At 33.2% G+C, this 20,633-nt stretch overlaps 1 protein-coding gene across 1 annotated transcript; it reads left to right on the top strand.

The window, feature by feature from the left end:
* The first annotated feature begins 13,877 nt into the window (after positions 1–13,877).
* On the top strand, positions 13,878–18,692 carry LOC145559069 (auxin transporter-like protein 2). The gene is made up of 8 exons (XM_081620473.1): positions 13,878–14,202; positions 14,291–14,476; positions 14,595–14,707; positions 14,897–15,080; positions 16,125–16,222; positions 17,149–17,356; positions 17,476–17,733; positions 18,066–18,692. The coding sequence occupies exons 1-8, from the start codon at positions 14,032–14,034 to the stop codon at positions 18,321–18,323; spliced, it is 1,476 nt and encodes a 491-aa protein (XP_081476599.1). The 5' UTR covers positions 13,878–14,031; the 3' UTR covers positions 18,324–18,692.
* Positions 18,693–20,633: the final 1,941 nt, after the last annotated feature.

The raw sequence follows: 20,633 nt of genomic DNA, 5'->3' as shown, positions 1-20,633 counted from the left end.
AATAATTATCAATCATTTCTTTTTTGTTTGATGAAAAATTACATTTCCTTTTCTTTTCTTGGATTCTGCCTATTTTGATGCTACCTTCGTTTCACTTTGTTATTATTTTGGGGGTGAATAATTTTCATAATATGTGAATACTTAATGTAATTGGGTATCTGGGTGTTTAAAGAGTCAAATGATTCTAATTTCTGATTGATTAATATATGTGCTAGTGGATTGCTGACATGGCTAATTTTTCCAATCAATATTTATTATAACTGATTTAATTACAACCAATTCCCGTAAATAGAACAGGAAAAGACAAAACATTACTTACAAAGATGCAATCAAATTCCAAATTACTAGGATTCCTCTTTTTTTTTTTTTAGGTGATAGATTTTAAAGGGGACTGACAATGTGAAACGGATGGAGTATTTATTTTAGTGGAATTTCAATATAATCTTGACTAATACTTTATTTTCCTAATTAAAAAAAAAAAAAAAAAAAAAGGTGCATGTACTAAATTTTTTGCAAATTGTTAAGCTCACATGTAATTATAAGACAGAGGACAAGCATTTGATTGAAATTAAGAGCACAAACATGAAATATGGAAGCCCTTAGAAAAAGGGCAAAGCATGATGGTGTGTTCATAGCCTTAAAATTGACTTTTTATTATCCATACTCAATACATAATAATGCTGCTACCATCAATTGTAAACACAGATAGGTTAATGGAGCTGACCACCAATCAATGCATAAGTAACGAGTGAACGAACAAGCAAAAAGTGTTAACGAATAGATTACAACAATAAAGATTTGGAAAATTGACGACCCACATTTTCAGTAACTTCATCATCATCTTTAAGTCAAATGTTTCCAAAGTCCAAATGTTTCTTCATGTTGTTTGCTCTAAAGCAAAAGTTTATCTTTGATCTCAATCATTATTAGAACAATTATGTTTCACACTATATCTAGAACCAAAACTTTTGATCCTAAAAGGTTGTTTGAACAAGGTGTACTGTGCCAAACAAATCGATGTATATTTGATTTTAAGTCTTATTTGAGTGATGAGTCATTATGTTTAAGACTCAAGACACATTTGGAATGAGAAATTGTCAATCACCTACTTATGATTAGCAAAATGGTCACGTTAATATATTATTGGCATAAGGCATATGATTCAGGTACGTACAACGATAAGCTTTGTTTTTCTTAGCTTAGATGTCATATTCCTGTTAAAATGAAAAAGATATACTTCATATATATAGCATCAAATTCAACCTAGATTAGTAAAAAGATTCCGACCACACCAAACTTAAAATTAAGATAATCCTAGAACACCTTAAATAAGGTAAAGAGAACATAGATATAATAGGTAATGGAGCTTTATTTGGATAGTTTGTGAGGCATAATTGTAACATTTTATCAATACTCAATTAAGTAAATATATATATCGGAGTGGACTATTATTCATCAGTTCATCACACATTCACACCTTCAATCCATCATCATAGCCCATTGATCAAATTATATATCAAAGGCTTATAATTGTTATAGTTGTTACCCTTTATTTATAATGTCCTTGCATGTATGTATGATAGATGTGTTGGTTGCTCATCATGATCAACTTTAGCGTGATACACAACAACATGCTTTTTTTTTTCAAAGATTTGCGAGCAATTTAACTATGGTGTGGGAGCGGCTCCATGGCATGCTTATTTTTCAGAGCAGCAAAACATAATAAACATTGCTTGTCGATTTATTTCATCATATCATATGAACTTTTGTGCATCCAAGGAAATTCAGTGGGTCAGAGTTAAATACCCTCATCATAAATTTACTCCAAATACGTATCAAATAAAGTAACTTAGGCAATCAAGTTATACTGTTAGTGTATAAAATTCAATCATAGATTTTCAACGCACTATCTATAAGATTAACCTTTTAATTGACTTGGTTATCAATTTACAGATATATAATACAAAAAAGAAAACCATGACTGTTAATTCAAAATTATACACTCTGTATGATTAGAGCTCTTAAAAGTTGACCCGACCTGAAATTCCGACTCAAACCCGATTACTAAACGACCCAACTAAACCCTAAAAAATAGTGGCCCAAACCCGACCTGAAACCAACCCATGACCCGAGTATGTAAGACCCGAACCCGAACATGAACTGACCTAGAAATGACCCGACCCGAATGTAACCCGTAAATTATTGAACTGAACCGAACCCGAGTTGAACCGAAATTGACCCAAACCCGTTTTAACTCGACAAAACCCGAATTTTACCCGGCTTGTTGCTAACTTGACCTATATTCAACCCGACCTGTTCCTTACCCGACCCGAATTTAACCCAACCTGTTACAAATCCGACCCGAAATCAACCCGACTTGTTATTGACCTGACCTAAATTCAACCAGACTTGTTTACCATGGTCCCTAACACCCCCCCGGGAGTTCGATTGGGTGGGTGGAACCATCCAATTTGCCTTTAAACGACCAATTTACCGGTTTACAACTTGCACCGATTTCATTAACTCAAGCCTCCTACGAACATTTATGACAACAAATAATGATCGTATATGGTTCCAAACAACATTATATGACCCCGAGATGTATTCCCTAGAATTTCAAGACTTTTATACCCCGGGCCCCGAAGACTCCAAATTTCTCAAAAAGTGTGGATATTCGCCTTCAATTTTTTGAATTTTTTTGACTTTTTTCGCCCATAAATAAAAATTGCCGAAATGTTTACCATGGTCCATAATACCCTCCCTGAGTCCAATTGGGTAGGTGGAAAAATCCAATTTGCCTTTAAATGACCAATTTACCGGTTTACAATTTGCACCAATTTCATTAACTCAAGCCTATCACGAACATTTATAACAACAAATAATGATCATATATGGTTCCAAACGACATTATATGACCCCCGAGATATATCCAATATAATTTCAAGACATTTCGACACCAGGTCCCGAAACCTCCAAAATTTCTCAAAAAGTGTGGATATTAGCCTTCAATTTTGGAATTTTTTTACTTTTTTTTGTCCGAAAATAAAAATTGCTGAAATGTTTACTATGGTCCCTAATATCCTTTGGGATTCTAATTGGATGGGTGGAACCATCCAATTTGCCTTTAAACGACCTATTTACCGGTTTATAATTTGCACCGATTTCATTAACTCAAGTCTACCACGAACATTTATAACAACATATCATGATCATATACGGTACCAAACGGCATTATATGACCCCCGAGATATATCCCTTAGAATTTTAAGACTTTTCAAAACCATCGGGTCCCAAAACCTCTAAAATTTCTCAAAAAGTGTGAATATTAGACATCAATTTTGGAATTTTTTTGACTTTTTTTTTGCCTGGAAATAAAAATTACCGAAATGTTTACCATGGTCCCTAATACCCTCTGGAATTCGAATTAGTTGGGTGGAACAATCCAATTTGCCTTTAAACAACCAATTTACCGATTTACCACATGCATCGATTTCATTAATTCAAGCCTACCACGAACATTTATGACAACATATAATGATCATATATGGTTCCAAACAGCATTATATGATTATGAAATGTATCACCTAAAATCTTAAGCCTTTTCGACACCGGGCCCCGAAACCTCTAAAATTTCTCAAAAACCGTGGATATTAGTCTTTAATTTTGGAAATTTTTTACTTTATTTCGCCCGGAAATAAAAATTGCCGAAATGTTTACCATGGTCCCTAATACCCCCCGAGAGTCCAATTGGGTGGGTGGAACTATCCAATTTGCCTTTAAACAACCAATTTACCGGTTTACAACTTGCACCGATTTCATTAATTCAAGCCTACCACGAACATTTATGACAACATACAATGATCATTTAAGGTTCCAAACGACATTATATGATCCCGAGATGTATCCCCTAAAATCTCATTTCATTTCGACATCGGGCACCAAAACCTACAAAATTTCTAAAAAACCATGGATATTAGACTTCAATTTTTGAATTTTTTTTAACTTTTTTTCGCGCGGAAATAAAAATTTTCGAAATGTTTATTGTGGTCTCTAATACCCCCGGGGGGTCCAATAAGGTGGGTGGAACCATCCAATTTGCCTTAAAACAACCAATTTACCGGTTTACAACTTGCATGGATTTCATTAACTTAAGTCTACCACGAACATTTATGACAACAAATAATGATCATATATGGTTCCAAACAACATTATATGACACTGAGATGTATTCCCTAGAATTTCAAGACCTTTAGACACCGGGCCCAGAAAACTCCAAATTTCTCAAAAAGCATGGATATTCGCCTTCAATTTTTGAATTTTTGACTTTTTTTCGCCTGAAAATAAAAATTGCCGAAATGTTTACTATGGTCCATAATACCCTTCCGGAGTTCAATTGGTTAGGGGGAACCATCAAATTTGCCTTTAAACGACCAATTTACCGATTTACAATTTGCACCGATTTCATTAATTCAAGCCTACCGAGAACATTTACGACAACATATGATGATCATATATGGTTCCAAAAGGCATTATATGACCCCTAGATATTTTCCCTAAAATCTTAAGGCTTTTCGACAACGAGCCCCGAAACCTCCCACGTTTCTCAAAAAGCGTGGATATTAGCCTTTAATTTTGGGATTATTAAACTTTTTTTCGCCTGGAAATAAAAAAATTGCAGAAATGTTTACCATGGTCCATAATACCCCCCCGGAGTTCAATTAGGTTAATGGAACCATCCAATTTTCCTTTAAACGACCAATTTACCGATGTACTACTTGCACCGATTTCATTAATTCAATCCTACCACGAACATTTACGACAACATATAATGATCATGTATGGTTCCAAACGGAACTATATGACCCTGCGATGTATCCCCTAAAATCTTAAAGCTTTTTGACAACAAGCCCCGAAACCTCCATAATTTCTTAAAAAGCGTGAATATTAGCCTTCAATTTTGAAATTTTTTTACTTTTTTCGCCTGGATATAAAATTTGAAGAAATATTTACCATGGTTCCCTAATACCCTCCGGGAGTCTCATTGGGTGGGTGGAACCATCCAATTTGCCTTTAAACGACAAATTTACCGATTTACAACTTTCAACGATTTCCTTAACTAAAGCCTACCACGAACATTTATGACAACATATAATAATCATATATGGTTCCAAACGGCATTATATGGCACCAAGATGTATTCCCTAGAATTTCAATACTTTTCGACACCGAGTCTCGAAACCTTCAAAATTTTGCAAAATGCGTAGATATTAGTCTTCAATTTTGGAATTTTTTGATTTTTTTCGTTCGGAAATAAAAATTGTCAAAATATTTACCATAGTACCCTCCGGGAGTATTGGATGGGTGGAACCATCCAATTTATCTTTAAATGGCCAATTTACCGGTTTACAACTTGCACCGATTTCATTAACTCAAGCTTACCACGAACATTTATGACAACATATAATGATCATATATGGTTCCAAACGACATTATAACATCCCAAGATGTATCCCCTAAAATCTCAAGGATTTTCGATACCGAGCCTCGAAACCTCCAAAATTTCTCAAAAAGCGTGGATATTAGCCTTTAATTTCGAAAGTATTTGACTTTTTCGTTCTGAAATAAAATTGCCGAAATGTTTACCATGGTCTATAATACCCTCCCAGAGTTCAATTGGGTAGGTGGAACCATCCAATTTGCTTTTAAACGACCAATTTAACGGTTTACAACTTGCACCAATTTATCCCCTAAAATCTCAAAGTTTTTCGACACCGGGCCCTGGAACCTAAAAAATTTTTCAAAACGCGTGGATATTAGTCTTCAATTTTTGAATTTTTTAACTTTATTTCGCCCGAAAATAAAAATTGCCAAAATTTTTACGATGATCCCTAATACCTTCCGGTAGTCCAATTGAGTGGGTGGAACATCCAATTTGCTTTAAACAACCAATTTACCGGTTTACAACTCGCACCGATTTCATTAACTCAAGCCTACCACGAACATTTATGACAACATATAATGATTATATATGGTTTCAAACAGCATTATATGACACCGAGATGTATAATCTCAAGGATTTTCGACACTGGGCCTCGAAACCTCCTAAATTTCTCAAAAAGCGTGGATATTAGCCTTAAATTTTGGAATTTTTTTGACTTTTTTTGCCTGTAAATTAAAAATTGCCGAAATTTTTACCATGGTCCCTAATGCCCTCCGAAAGTCCAATTAAGTGGGTGGAATCATCCAATTCGCCTTTAAATGTTGAATTTACCGGTTTACAACTTGCACCGATTTCATTAACTCAAGCCTACCAAGAACATTTATGATAACATATAATGATCATTTATGGTTTAAAACAGTATTATATGACCCCGAGATGAATCCCCTAAAATCTCAAATCTTTTCGACATCGGGCCCTGAAACCTCAAAAATTTCTCAAAAAGCGTGGATATTAGCCTTTAATTTTGGAATTTTTCGACTTTTTTTCGCCCGAAAATAAAAATTGCCGAAATGTTTAACATGGTTCCTAATTTAATACCCTCCGGTAGTCCAATTAGGTAGGTCGAACCATCCAATTTGAATTTAAACGGCCAATTTACCGGTTTACAACTTGCACCGATTTCATTATTTCAAGCCTACCACGAACATTTATGATAACATAAAATGATCATATATGGTTCCAAACGGCATTCTATGACCCCCATATGTATTTCCTAATTCTCAAGACTTTTCGACATCGGCCCGAAACCTTCATAATTTCTCAAAAAAGTGGATATTAGCTTTCAATTTTTGAAATTTTTGACTTTTTTCGCTTGAAAATAAAAATTGCCAAAATGTTTATCATGGTCCCTAACCCTACGGTAGTCCAATTAGGTGGGTGGAATCATCCAATTTGCCTTTAAATGGTCAATTTACCGGTTTACAACTTGCACAGATTTCATTAACTCAAGCCTACCACGAAAATTTATGACAACAAATAGTGATCATATATGGTTCCAAATGACATTATATGACCCCAAGATGTATTCCCTAGAATCTCAAAGCCTTTTGTTACCGGGCCCCGAAACCTCCAAAATTTCTCAAAAAACGTGGATAATTAGCCTTTAATTTTGGAATTTTTAGACTTTTTTTCGACCGAAAATAATAATTGCAGAAATGTTTACCATGGTCTGATGGTCACCTATACCCTTCGTTAGTCCAATTGGGTGGGTGGAACTATCCTATTTGCCTTTAAACGACCTATTTATCGGTTTATAACTTGCACCGATTTCATTAACTTAAGCCTACCACGAACATTTATGACAACAAATTATGATCATATATGGTTCCAAACGGCATTGTATGACCTGAGATGTATCCCATAGAATTTCAAGACTTTTTGACACCGGGCTCCGAAACCTCCAAAATTTCTCAAAAAGAGTGGATATTAGCCTTTAATTTTGGAATTATTTTATTTTTTTTCGCCCGAAAATAAAAATTGACGAAATGTTTACCATGATCCTTAATACCCTCCGGGTGTCCAATTGGGTGTGTGGAACCATTCAATTTGCTTTTAAACGGCCAATTTACCAGCTTACAACTTGTACCGATTTTATTAACTCAAGGCTACCACGAACATTTATGACCACAAATAATGATCATATATGGTTCCAAACAACATTATATGACCCCGAGATGTATCCCATAGAATTTCAAGACTTTTCGACACCGAGCCCCGAAACCTCCAAAATTTCTCAAAAAGCGTGGATATTAGCCTTTAATTTTGGAATTTTTTTACTTTTTCGCTCGAAAATAAAAATTGACGAAATGTTTACCATGGTCCCTAATACCCTTCAGGTGTCCAATTGGGTGTGTGGAACCATTCAATTTGCTTTTAAATGACCAATTTACTGGTTTACAACTTGCACCGATTTACCGGTTTACAACGGCCAATTTAATTAACTTGCACCGAACCCAACTTTACCGAAATTGATCCAAACCCGTTTTAACCCGTCAAAACCCGACTTGTTACTAACCTGACCTGAGTTCAACCCGACTTGTTCTTAACCTGACCCGAATTTAACCCAACCTGTTACAAACCCGACCCGAAATCAACCCGACTTGTTATTGACCTGACCCAAATTCAATCCGACTTGTTATTGATCCGACCCGATTTTTACCATTTACTTACCCAACCCAAAAATTCAACCCGATCTATTACTAACCCGACTCAAAATTAGCACGACTTGTTTTTGACCGGACCTAAATTCAACCCAAATTGTTCCTGACCCGATTTCAAATCACCTTAAATGTAATTTAGACCACCTTATTATTGTTGATCAAAGCATTTTGTCTTGGGAGACTAAGTCGGTCTAGGCCAGCAAAAGAAAGGAGCATCATCCTCAAATTTAAGAGTTAAATATAGCATCATCTAATATGGTCAAAGGAGATAATTATCTTCCTAACTTATAGACTAAAGTTCCCTATTATATTGCCATATATATTATAGTCAAAGGAAATAATTAGCTTGATAAAAATTATAATTATCTATTTATATTTAGTTGACCCCGAATATGACCTGACTTGGAAATGACCCGACCTGATTGTAACCTGCAAATTATTGACTGAAACATAACCCGACTTGAATCCGAGAATGACTCGACTTGGAAATGACCCAACCTTATTATAACCCTCAAATTATTGACTTGAATCGAGCCGACTTGAACCCGAGAATGACCCGACTTGAAAATGACCCGACCTGATTATAATCCGCAAATTATTGACTTGAACCGAACCCGACTCAAACCCGAGAATAACCCATCCTGATTCTAACCTCCAAATTATTGACTTGAACCGAACTCAACTCGAACCCAAGTATTACCCTAACCCGTTTTAACCCGTAAAAACCCAAATTAAACCCGACCTATTGTTCAACTTACCCATATGTAACCCAACCTGTTATTAACCCGACCCAAACCCGATAAGAAGTATGACCCGACTCAAGCCTGACCCAACCCAAACCCGACCCGCATAGATTATGGAATTAATCTGAATTGAGCCGACCCGAGTTGACCTGACCCACTCTTACCTGACCCGTTTACCCGAATTGACAGCTCTAACTATAATTTAAATGTGTGTGCACTTTTACTTCATATAATCTCGACCATTCATATGAGAAAATTAGAAAACTAAACCACTGTTTAATATCATTACCTTGGAAAGCATGTTCAAATAATTTGAATCACTTCTTGTAACATACTCCTTAAGTCCCTAGTCCCTACTCGATTGAGAATTGAGGGCATCACACAATTCGAAGTGTGTGGAAGCCCATATAATCTGATGATATAATCAGCTAGTGTAGCAGGACTGAGCATGCAGTGGGCACTGCTAAGCAAGACATTATAGTCTGAAATATCAGAGAATGTTAAGCTAAAAGTAATGCGTTAAAATCATACAGTATGTGACTAATTTATAACATTGTAACAGAATATAAATGTACAGACCTGTCATACATGCGCATACAATATATATGCACAAATTAACTAGCATTTCATTAGGGTTAGCCCGATATTTCATGAAATGGCAGGTTAAATGATTAATTTTTCTAGTGGGTAATTTCAATCAAGGGTATTTTCTTGAAAATCTGTATCCAGTGGGAATTACTTTTTAAAGTTTCACCGCAATTCAATGAGTCGACTCTTTTAATTATATTAGGCATTTATGTTGCAAACTTGCTAATTATTGTATATGTATAATTGTCATCAGTCAATGTTCATTTACATTAATTGATTTCTTGTCACATAATTCACATTCTATATGTTGCATTGTGAACAAAGAAAAAAATCAACTCTTAACACCATCTTTTGTTGGAACGACGTAGAAGCTACAACCATATATAGAAACTCAATACGTATAACTATATAAGTATATAAGTCCATCTTTTGACATCAAAATAAAAGTTATACCTAAAGCATGTTAAAAACACCTAATATGGTATCCACAAGACCCCAATACAAAAACCAATATTATATGTTGAACTGTTGAAGCATATAACCAAAATACAGTATATAGAATATTAGAATGAATGAAAAGAAACACTAGAACGCCAAATCTTTAGAAAGTAACAACAAAAGCTTAATGAGTGATGCTCTCTTTTACTAATTTTGAAAAGGAAAGAAATAGTGAATGAAACCAGTTAATAATTGATGGAATATCTTATAATAGCAATGAACGAAATTCATTAGAGTTAAATTAGTGATTACATCGTATAGTGCAACCAGTTACATATAGGTTCATAGGGCATTCAATAGGCAAGCCACTAGGCACTTGGAAGGGCATGCATGCCAAGGTTAAACTAATGTGTGTTCATAATGGACCTGTTTCATATGTTAATAGTATGTAGCATAGTTACAACATCAATGCAAAGTAATATCTCGTTCCCTCTCTCATATCACAAGTTTAATGCTCAATAAATAATTATGAATCCGACGACTTCTCTATTTCACAGTTTGTGTGTCACTTCTTTATCTTCCAATTAACTTCTGATTCTTCTAAAACTAATCACTGTGCATTTATATATATATTTGTTGTACTTAACTTTCACAAATGTTATTGTTTGAAAGTATTCTAAGAACATTAAGGATAGATCATTAGATTGTTTTCAAAGGCATTAGACATGTGTAACAGTGTAAGCATATGTGATATGTGAGTGACATAACCTAGCTAGTTCAAAATTGCGGTCAAAGAAATGTCAAGATTCTTATTTGTTTGGATATGAGAAATTGTATTCATGGTCAAATGTAATATGCAAATATGCTTTTAAAGTCTTTATCAAATGAAATCCAGTAGTTGAAGTTGAAGTAATAACCAAACAAAGCTTTGAACAACAATATAAAATGTGAGTAATGTATACACTTTTTTGGACAATTTTTCTCCTTCAAATTCACTACTGTTTTTCTTCCATTACTTTTTTGGGCATTTCTAGTACACACAAAATACATAGTGTTAATTTCTTTTTGTAATTTTGCTGACTGTATTTATTCCTAAATGCACTTTTCTAAAACCATATTTCCAGCTTTTTTTTTTTTTTGTTCATATAAATATTTTTGAAAAAAATAAAATAAATGGTGAAATGAGCTTGTTTTCCTTTGCTGAAAAGCATTCAGAGTTGGGCTCTCTCACCAGTCACCACTCTGAAAGAATGGAATTCTGAATCGAGAGTTGGGACCATGATTTCATCCACTCTGAAAATGCTTTTTGTTTCATTTTTTATTTTTGTTAGGGAATTGTTTCCTCATTTTCCTACAAAGTTTTCAGCTCGCATAAACTAGTTTATCTCCAACCCAATACTAGAGAATCTTCTTGGTCAAAGAAATGAGAAAAATAAAGCTTCTATTTTTAAAAATTGTTTCAATGCACTATATTTACCCATTATGAATTCTAAATACATGTACAATATATCAATATACATATTCAATATTGATACAATAACTAATACAGAGTAACTCCTTACTTATGTGGAAAACCTTATATTAGCTACGATGTATTATAGAGAATTTAGCAACAACAGCCAAAAGGTGAATTGTTTGTTTGATGGACAACATGCAATAGCAAAATCACATCTCATAGTTCAAAGTACTTCACTTCTCAACCTCTAAACCTCGCGTGTTTTTTTATGCACATAAATTTTCAATACTATTCAATACCAACTTTACATTGGCAATGAAAATTGCATAGAGAGCATTGTGATAAGGTTCTTGACAACATATAATCACATCATAAATGATGTTGATAAATTTTCACAGAATCACCTAACAGGTGCATTACAGTTACTATTAGAGGAATTATCACCATTATTTATTAACCTATCAAAGAATTATCAAAATTAAGCATATCCAACCCCACATCATACACCAATCCAAAAATGAAAAAAAAAAAAGGCATGCTTGATTCTTGAAAATTAATAGTAATAATTTGTTATAGTACTCTTTAAAAATAATAGTAATTGAAAAAAGATAATTCCCTTTTGAAGGTAGAAAATGAAGATGATTATGTTATAGGATATTGGGCCGTGATGGGGAAGGCCAAAGTGGGGTTTACAAACCGAGTCCAGAAAGGATGGGGTGAAGGCCAATAGAAAGGGGCATGTGATTAAAGCAACTTTGTTATTCTTATAAAGCGACCACGCTCGTTTTGTTGCAATCATTTGGTCTACTTAACTTAAGAATATGTATTATTTGATCTCTTCCTTATAATCCCTTACCTTTTCTTTTCCCATTTTACCCTTTCTTTATTTTGTCTTCCTTAGTTTTATTTTAATTTAATTACCTTGTTCTTCTAATCCCCTTTTTATTTGTTCCCTTATTGTAATCTTTATAATGGACTTCATGATTATCCTAATTAAGTTTTAGTAATATATATATATATATGGAGTACTCCATTTTGTGTTTTTATGTTTAGCTAATGATGTCATTATTACGTATCATATATATTTGTCTTATGTGGACGTTGGGAAGACAACTTAATCAATTTGGGAATACTTTAATATGATCAACATCACTTAATACTATAAGACACTTTAGTTAGATTTGTTTCAAAGAATATCAAAGTTTAAGGCTTCTTAAATCTTTATCATAGAAATCAAACATATTGATTGATTGTGAACAATGTGTTAAAATTCAAATACAATAACTTCTAGTTCAAATGTACTCACAAGTTCATATAATAGAGTACATAAATCAAAATAAGTTAAAAGACAACGCCTATAATTTATTTTATTGTTTTGTTCATTATTGTGAATTTATAATTATAATGTGTTTAAAACTAAAGATTGATGTTCTCATGGCTTTATCATGGCCATTGGATTTCTACCGTTTATGATTTTGACCTAATTAATTCATAGAAAATTATAGGGTATGTTCTCATTTACTAAACCAAGTTGAGCTGAACTGAACTGAATCGAAGTGAACTAGACTGAGCTGAACTGAATTGTTTATGATAGAAGGAAATTAAGAACTGAAATGAAATGAAATTAAGCTGAAGAGAACAGACCCTATGTGTGATTGTTAAACCTCTTGAATAATGTATATTTTAGCTCGAAGAAGCACAAACATATTAAGTAGTAGCTAAATGCCAAACTTGTTAGAATTTGGTGATTTTTTAGAGTGAAAGTTAATTTTCTTCGTTACATACAAATTATAATTATGAAGTGTAATTTTTTTGTTGAATCCTATTAACTTGAATTGTACGTCATATAACTAAATGATATAATTATCAATTACTGAATTTATTTTTCTATAAGCATAGTTTATTACTTCAATGTACGAAGTATTTTATTTTCTTATACACTTCTTCAACATTGCAGATTATACAAGTATTTATTTTTGGTTAATCAAAGATAATAAGAGATGAGGGTACAATAATAACAGTAATATGCATGTTTAATTTAAGCAAATAAAATGAGAAACATAATGATAGGGCTCGGGAAGCGGGAGACCCGCTCGTGCGGAGAAACCACTCACGCTCACTTAATTATCATCCGAAATTTGGTATTACTCCCTATGATTATGTTTTTAAATTTTATGCAATGAGACAAAATTAATTCTTAAAAATCTCAATTTTATTTTATTTTTATTCCCTAAGTAAACAATCTTCGAACTAAGCTCGAAGACCACAGTATTAGTCAAAACCAACGAAACCTTTACAGGTTTAATACATACAATAATAATTAATAATATCACATCATATAATATATTGAATTTCTTTTATCTTTTTCTTTTAATGAAGATGCCCAAAAATGTTTTAGCAAAGACAAAAACTTTACACCTTTTTAGAAGGGGGATGTCTTGTATAAATACCTTGTATCCTAAGCATAAATTCCTCAACTCCATGCTATTTTCACCTTCCTAAATCCTAACCAAAACCCAACAAATATCTTTTATATTTTCTACAACACCACAAGTTACAAGAACAAAAAGGGGGATTTACAATAAGTTAGAGTAAAAAGAGAGAACAATACACATTTTGAAGGGACACTTTGTTATTAATATCAACATGGCTAATGGTGTAGACAAGGAGAAAGAAGTTGAGACTGTGATTATAGCCAACTACATTGAAATGGAGAAGGATGAAGCTAAGCCTTCGAGCTTCAAAACCGCCCTTTCTAACCTCCTTTGGCACGGTGGCTCCACTTATGACGCTTGGTTTAGTTGTGCCTCTAATCAGGTAAAGTCCCTTTTCAATTCCCAGCATGGATAAGGTTGCGTACATCTGAACCTCTATGATGAAACTTCGATATGTGTTGTTGTTGCAGGTGGCACAAGTGTTGTTGACACTACCATACTCATTTTCACAACTAGGGATGTTATCAGGAATATTATTTCAAGTATTTTATGGTATTTTAGGCAGTTGGACTGCTTATCTTATTAGCATCCTCTATGTTGAGTATAGAACTAGGAAGGAAAGAGAAAAGGTTGATTTTAGAAATCATGTCATTCAGGTATGTATTTAATTAATGTCCATATATTATTCATTTTTAACAAAATTAAATGGTAGATTATATATATTAATAGTAATTAATTTAAATTTAATGAGATTAAATAATTTTGTTAATGCAGTGGTTTGAGGTGCTAGATGGATTACTAGGGAAACATTGGAGGAACGTTGGATTGGCATTTAATTGCACATTTCTTTTGTTTGGATCTGTCATTCAACTTATTGCCTGTGCAAGGTATCTTATTGCTTTAAACTTAGCTTGTATTTTACCTCCCTTTGGTATCTACCTACATAATATAGTACTCTCTTAATTATATACTAATTGATGAGTATAAATTTGTCTGAGCCATGATTTATGGCAATAATTAAGTAGGGTTTGTAATTGATTATTACTAATCTCTTTTGATTTGAATAATATTTGCAGCAACATATACTATATAAATGATAATCTGGACAAGAGAACTTGGACCTACATTTTTGGGGCGTGCTGTGCTACTACCGTCTTTATTCCTTCTTTTCATAACTACAGAATTTGGTCCTTCCTTGGATTAATCATGACCACCTACACTGCTTGGTATCTTACCATTGCATCCATTCTTCATGGCCAGGTACTCCCGTTAAAATTATTTGTCACATTATCAACTTGTTATATACGAAGTATGAACTTATAATTACCAATAAACTATGTATATATACACAAAAATCTCCTTTCCTCGTAGTTAAAGTGTACTTTGAATTCAATTATGTAGTATAAATTATTGTTGTCTAAGGATATGCACCAATAACTTTCAAAATATTGTAAAATACGTACATCTATTACTTTTAGACACTAAAATTATGTTTATAACGCTTTTGTATAGAGTATATAATAAAATTTCCACTTATTGTTTAATAATCCTATATAATACGAGTATATCATTATGCTTTCCCATCCTTGTCTACGATATGGAATCTAGCTAATTGCAACTCATAATCTATGTTACAAGTAAAGTTAATCAATAGTTTACTATGCATTATTTCTTATTATGTGACAAAAGCAACACCTATCCTTGGCCGCCTTAGAAAAAGCTTAAGACAACGTTTCCATGTGATATTTCCATTACTAATCAACATGTTACCCGACCAATCATGTGCTTTGTCTAAAAGCAATCCCATTAATTAGGAGCCTAATTTCTAATTAGTAATTTTATTTTTCTTTTTTACAATGGAACTTATGCATGCTTTTACTTTCCATATGTCCTATTAACTTGTATTTTTCTAATCTAATGGTTAGTTAAACACTTAAACTTCTAATAATAATCTAATCTCCAACAAATGAATAAAGGTTCAACCAAACAATAGTACTTCATATGTTTAATTCTAGAGTTTGTATAAACAATACAATGTTGATTGGTTACATACTTGCATGGGATACCATGCACTAGCCAAAACCCATGTGATCAAATCACGTGCCGCAACCTGCAATCGTTTTTGGATTAATTAGTTTTAACCCCCATGTATATGTCGCGATTAGTCTCTAATCTTGCGTAAAATCCAACCCAATGTAGGCAGTGAACATATATTTTACTACTAAACTATGCAAAATAACCTTGGTAATATAACTCTAATCGTATATTATATGGTGATTAATATGTGATTAAAAATATGATTAGGTGGAAGGTGTGAAGCACTCAGGGCCGACCAAGTTGGTGTTGTATTTTACAGGGGCCACAAACATTCTCTACACGTTTGGAGGACATGCTGTTACTGTGTAAGACAAACTCTCATTCTACCCTATTTTCTTGTCTTTCAAAAATTATAAAAATCCCAATTGTTTGACCCAAGGGCAAATCTGTCTTTTTAGTAGTTTTATATAAGGGGCAAATCTGTCTTGTACATTAAAAAAAATAATGAAAATGACTTTTCACCGTTTTGTATAGACATTTTCTGACTATGTTATCATGTAATGACCAATCCTTATCTTCATTAAAAAAAAAAATACTGGTAATAAAATGTCCATTGCAAAAACATAAGGTAAAAAGTAGGGGTAAAATACGAGGGAAAAAATTTACATGAATATAGTATGGCGTGCTAAGGAAAAAGGGTAGTGCTTTTGTTAAGTTTTTAACCTTTTGCTGAGGACAATTATTTATTTTCTGCAGATTCAATCTTAAATGTACTGTAGAAAGTAAAGGCTCTTTTCCATTCAGGTTTAAAGCTTATTTAGCGGATTAGCTGTTACTTTTATCATGGTTTCAATTTACAGTACCAGTAACTTATAAATATGGGGTCCAACTAAGATTCACCCTTGTTTTCATCCTTTGTTCACTTTTATTTTTACCTTCTGTTTGATAGGGAGTATAGAATATGCTATTGCTGAATCCTGATGACACTCAGATATCATATTATTGAATTCTCTGCTTTTTTTTCAGATACAGCTAGCCAATTTCATATGTTTATGGGCTATTGTTATTTGGTTTTATTTATTGTTAAACTAACATTTTAATACGGGGTTCTATTAGATTCAAGAGAAATACGAAGTGACATTATATTGTGAATATCAAAATAGTATACGTACATAAGTATATGTCTTGATGATGCTGATTTAGTATAAAATGGAATTCTAATAAGTACTCCGTAATATGTAAGGATCGGCGAACTAGTTTGATTGATTAAATTTTGGTTGGTGTAATGTAGGGAGGTAATGCACGCAATGTGGAAGCCACAAAAGTTCAAGGCCATATATTTACTAGCAACTCTATATGTGATGACATTGACTCTGCCCTCAGCATCAGCAGTGTATTGGGCATTTGGAGACATGCTTCTTGATCACTCTAACGCCTTTTCTCTCCTTCCTCGGTCTCCATTCCGTGACATGGCTGTCATCCTCATGCTCATCCATCAGGCATGAACATTTTCCTTGATATACTATCATTGCTTCAAATAATTTAATTGATCTATATATGCCTTAATTAACCGTAAATTGATTTATATTGACAATTCTTAAAACATGTAACAATGCAGTTTATAACCTTTGGGTTTGCATGCACACCCTTGTATTTCGTATGGGAGAAGGCAATAGGATTGCATGATTGTAAGAGCATGTGTAAACGGGCAGCGGCGAGGTTGCCCGTGGTCATCCCAATATGGTTCTTGGCCATCATTTTCCCCTTCTTCGGTCCCATCAATTCCGCCGTTGGATCACTCCTTGTTAGCTTCACCGTCTACATCATCCCTGCCCTTGCTCACATGTTCACCTTCCGTTCTGCTGCTGCCCGAGAGGTATATTTCCATATGTTTTTTAATACCTATATCGAAAGTATATAACTAATACAATGTATAAGTATAGAGAGCGTCAATAATATAATACAGTATCACTTTTAACTATAAAGCATTAGTGACAGAGTAAATCGATATAAAATTATGTAAAACATTACAAGTGTATAGAGAGAGTCAATAATATAATACAGTAACACTTTTAACTATAAAGGACTAGTGATAGAGTGGATCGGTATAAAATAAAGTGAATTGTTACAAGTTTATAATGTTTTATGTTAGCTATGTAAGTATTTATATTATTGTACTAACGGAATGGCAAACAACGATTTATACAGAATGCAGTGGAGCAACCGCCCAAATTTTTAGGAAGATGGACAGGAGCATTTGCCTTTAATATTTTTGTGGTAGGATGGGTGCTTGTGGTAGGGTTTGGGTTTGGTGGATGGGCTAGTATGATCAATTTTGTTCACCAAATTGACACCTTCGGATTGTTTACTAAATGCTACCAATGCCCTTCACCAAAGGTTGCCAATGTCACCGGTCTTCCCCCTTCACCGGCTAACCACACCCACCACCTTGCTCATCGTCTTTGATCGATTTTGCTACGACATGATCAAGTCAATTACGTGCGTGCCTTACGAGTTAGTTCAAGGCCACCCAAAGTGGTATAGTGATTAGAGGCAATATACATGATGTGGAGTCTTTGGTTTGCCATTAGCCTCGAGTCTTCGCCTTATACTCAAAAATGTGCCCAACAATGAGCTACTTGAGTTCTTAGGGTTAAAGGTGTATGGCTTGAGATGTTTGAGAAATGAGTTAGAAAGAGGAAATTTGTAGTTTAGAAATGTTTGTTATGATTTTGATAATCGCTTGTATGAAATTAAATATGAGTATTTAATTTTGCAATGAGTATTGTACTCTAGCTTCTCCATAAATGGATATGCTATCTGATCTTTGCTCTACCTACAATCTTAATTGCTCGAATAAACTACTCCATCTAGCCTCCACTTTTACTCTTATTAAATCATATTTAAATAGTTGATGAGCTAAAGTACTTCATTTAACTTGTATGATACGGGGTATAAGAAGAATTTCGAATGTTGAGTATTAAGACTATTAACGTAAATCCACCAATTTATCATCTTTTATTTCAATAGGATTTTTTTAGTTCTAGTAAAAAAAAAAAAAAAAAAGTTTTTTTTGTAGTTTCCTGTTATTATTTTGCGAATTCATGCCCATACACATGGTTTGAATTCTCGTGAGGGCAACATCATACATCATAAAATTGTGGCTTAATAAAGTAAAGAACATGCATGACCTTTTAGTTACAACGAAAAGTGTTTTCTAGCCATACTGTTATTATTACTGGGTCGAACTAGCTAGCCCATAAAGTTTCATTATTTGCGTTGGTCTCTATTAATGGGCTTCAACTCAACGAAGTAAAAAAAATGGGCTTTCAGTAGAACGCCCAAGGGCTTGATTAATTTTGCAGAAAGGTTTGGTGTATACTGCATACCTTTTTTTTTTTTTTTTTTTTTTTTTTTTTTTTTGAGGGAATGTATACTGTATATTTTAATATAGCTTATTCTCACTTCAAAAAAAATTAACAAAGTATAACTATTTATTTATTCAAATACTCGTTAGATAATAGATACTACTAGGCATGAGGTTAAGGTCGAAACATTCCAAACTCAATGTATAAAGGATTTCCCTAATCCCTAATTCTCCTCTCTTATGAAAAGTCTGGTCCTTACAAAAAAAAAAAAGGACGGAGTAGTAAGTTACCAGTAATAAAAACTGTTACTTGTATGTTGATAGTCAATTAGTTAGTAAAATTGTGAAGCTAACCCTTTCTTGATCTGTTCAACTCTGAACTCTCCAAGAGTCACATACGTTCATGTGTTACATTACAGGGTCCTGCACTCAAGGTTAACCTTGAGAGTTTGATGCTTAGAGCTATTCCACTCAAGGTTAGGCAAGTATCACATTGATCACCAATATATTGGGTATTCACTATTCGATTTACAAGAGTGGTTTAACCTTTAGTGAATGGCTCAGATTGTCATATTTAGCTTAAGTTCAAACAATTTTGATATGTAAAAATATTTTATATTAGTAATAATCAATTTTAATACAAGTAGGATCATTATAAATTACAGTACTACTTATGTAAAACATTAAGCTAGCCCTTGCATCAGCATTTTAAACCCCTTTTATTGTTACAGTACTTATTGTTACATATAATATGAATTGATTAACATGGCAACAGCAAATGATGCTTGGATCAAGACTACTATATCATTGAAAATTTGAAATCCAATCCAACTTGAATCCGAACTAAATTATCTTACTCTTGAAAACATGACAAAAGAGGTTAGAAAACCTAGGTCATTTATTTTTACTTAAAAGGGGAGTTATATCAGGTAGTAACACTTTGGAACTCTTGAATACACGACAGAGAAGATGTGACAAATCAGCTATAAATTGGAAATCCAATTTCATTCCAGAACAGGGTGCTCAATCACACAGTAAGTAAGAAGAGCATCTTATCTGTTTTTGATGCGTGCCACTATTAATGGACTAGACCCATCTATACTTTTATTTGATCCCACAACCATTATATTCACTTAATACTTTTAAAAAATAAAAAAAAATAAAAAAATAGCATCAATTGTAGGAAGAATCAGCATCATTTTTCTAAGCTTGTTTTTTCATTTAAAAAAAAAAAAAAAAACAATATATCGATAAAGAATTGTTACGAAACAATAATTAATCATTAAAACTTCTTATGAATTGGGTATGGTTAGATGTTAGAGTTAGGGCGTTACATTGTTCATTCATTCACTTTACTAAGGAGTGAGGATGATTTAGTAAAAACTTTAATTATTTTACTTTGTATATTT

This window comes from Chenopodium album, chromosome 9 (assembly GCF_948465745.1).
Source record: "Chenopodium album chromosome 9, dcCheAlbu1.1, whole genome shotgun sequence".
NCBI classification, from domain to species: domain Eukaryota; kingdom Viridiplantae; phylum Streptophyta; class Magnoliopsida; order Caryophyllales; family Amaranthaceae; genus Chenopodium; species Chenopodium album.
This window is presented reverse-complemented; position numbering and strand designations above follow the sequence as displayed.

What these genes read in the sequence shown, in the direction of transcription:
- LOC145559069 (XM_081620473.1), top strand. Translation starts at nt 14,032, where the DNA reads ATGGCTAATGGTGTAGACAAGGAGAAAGAAGTTGAGACTGTGATTATA. An exon ending in TTAGAAATCATGTCATTCAG is followed by an intron (nt 14,477 to 14,594) that starts GTATGTATTTAA and finishes TTGTTAATGCAG; the next exon opens with TGGTTTGAGGTGCTAGATGG. An exon ending in CAACTTATTGCCTGTGCAAG is followed by an intron (nt 14,708 to 14,896) that starts GTATCTTATTGC and finishes TAATATTTGCAG; the next exon opens with CAACATATACTATATAAATG.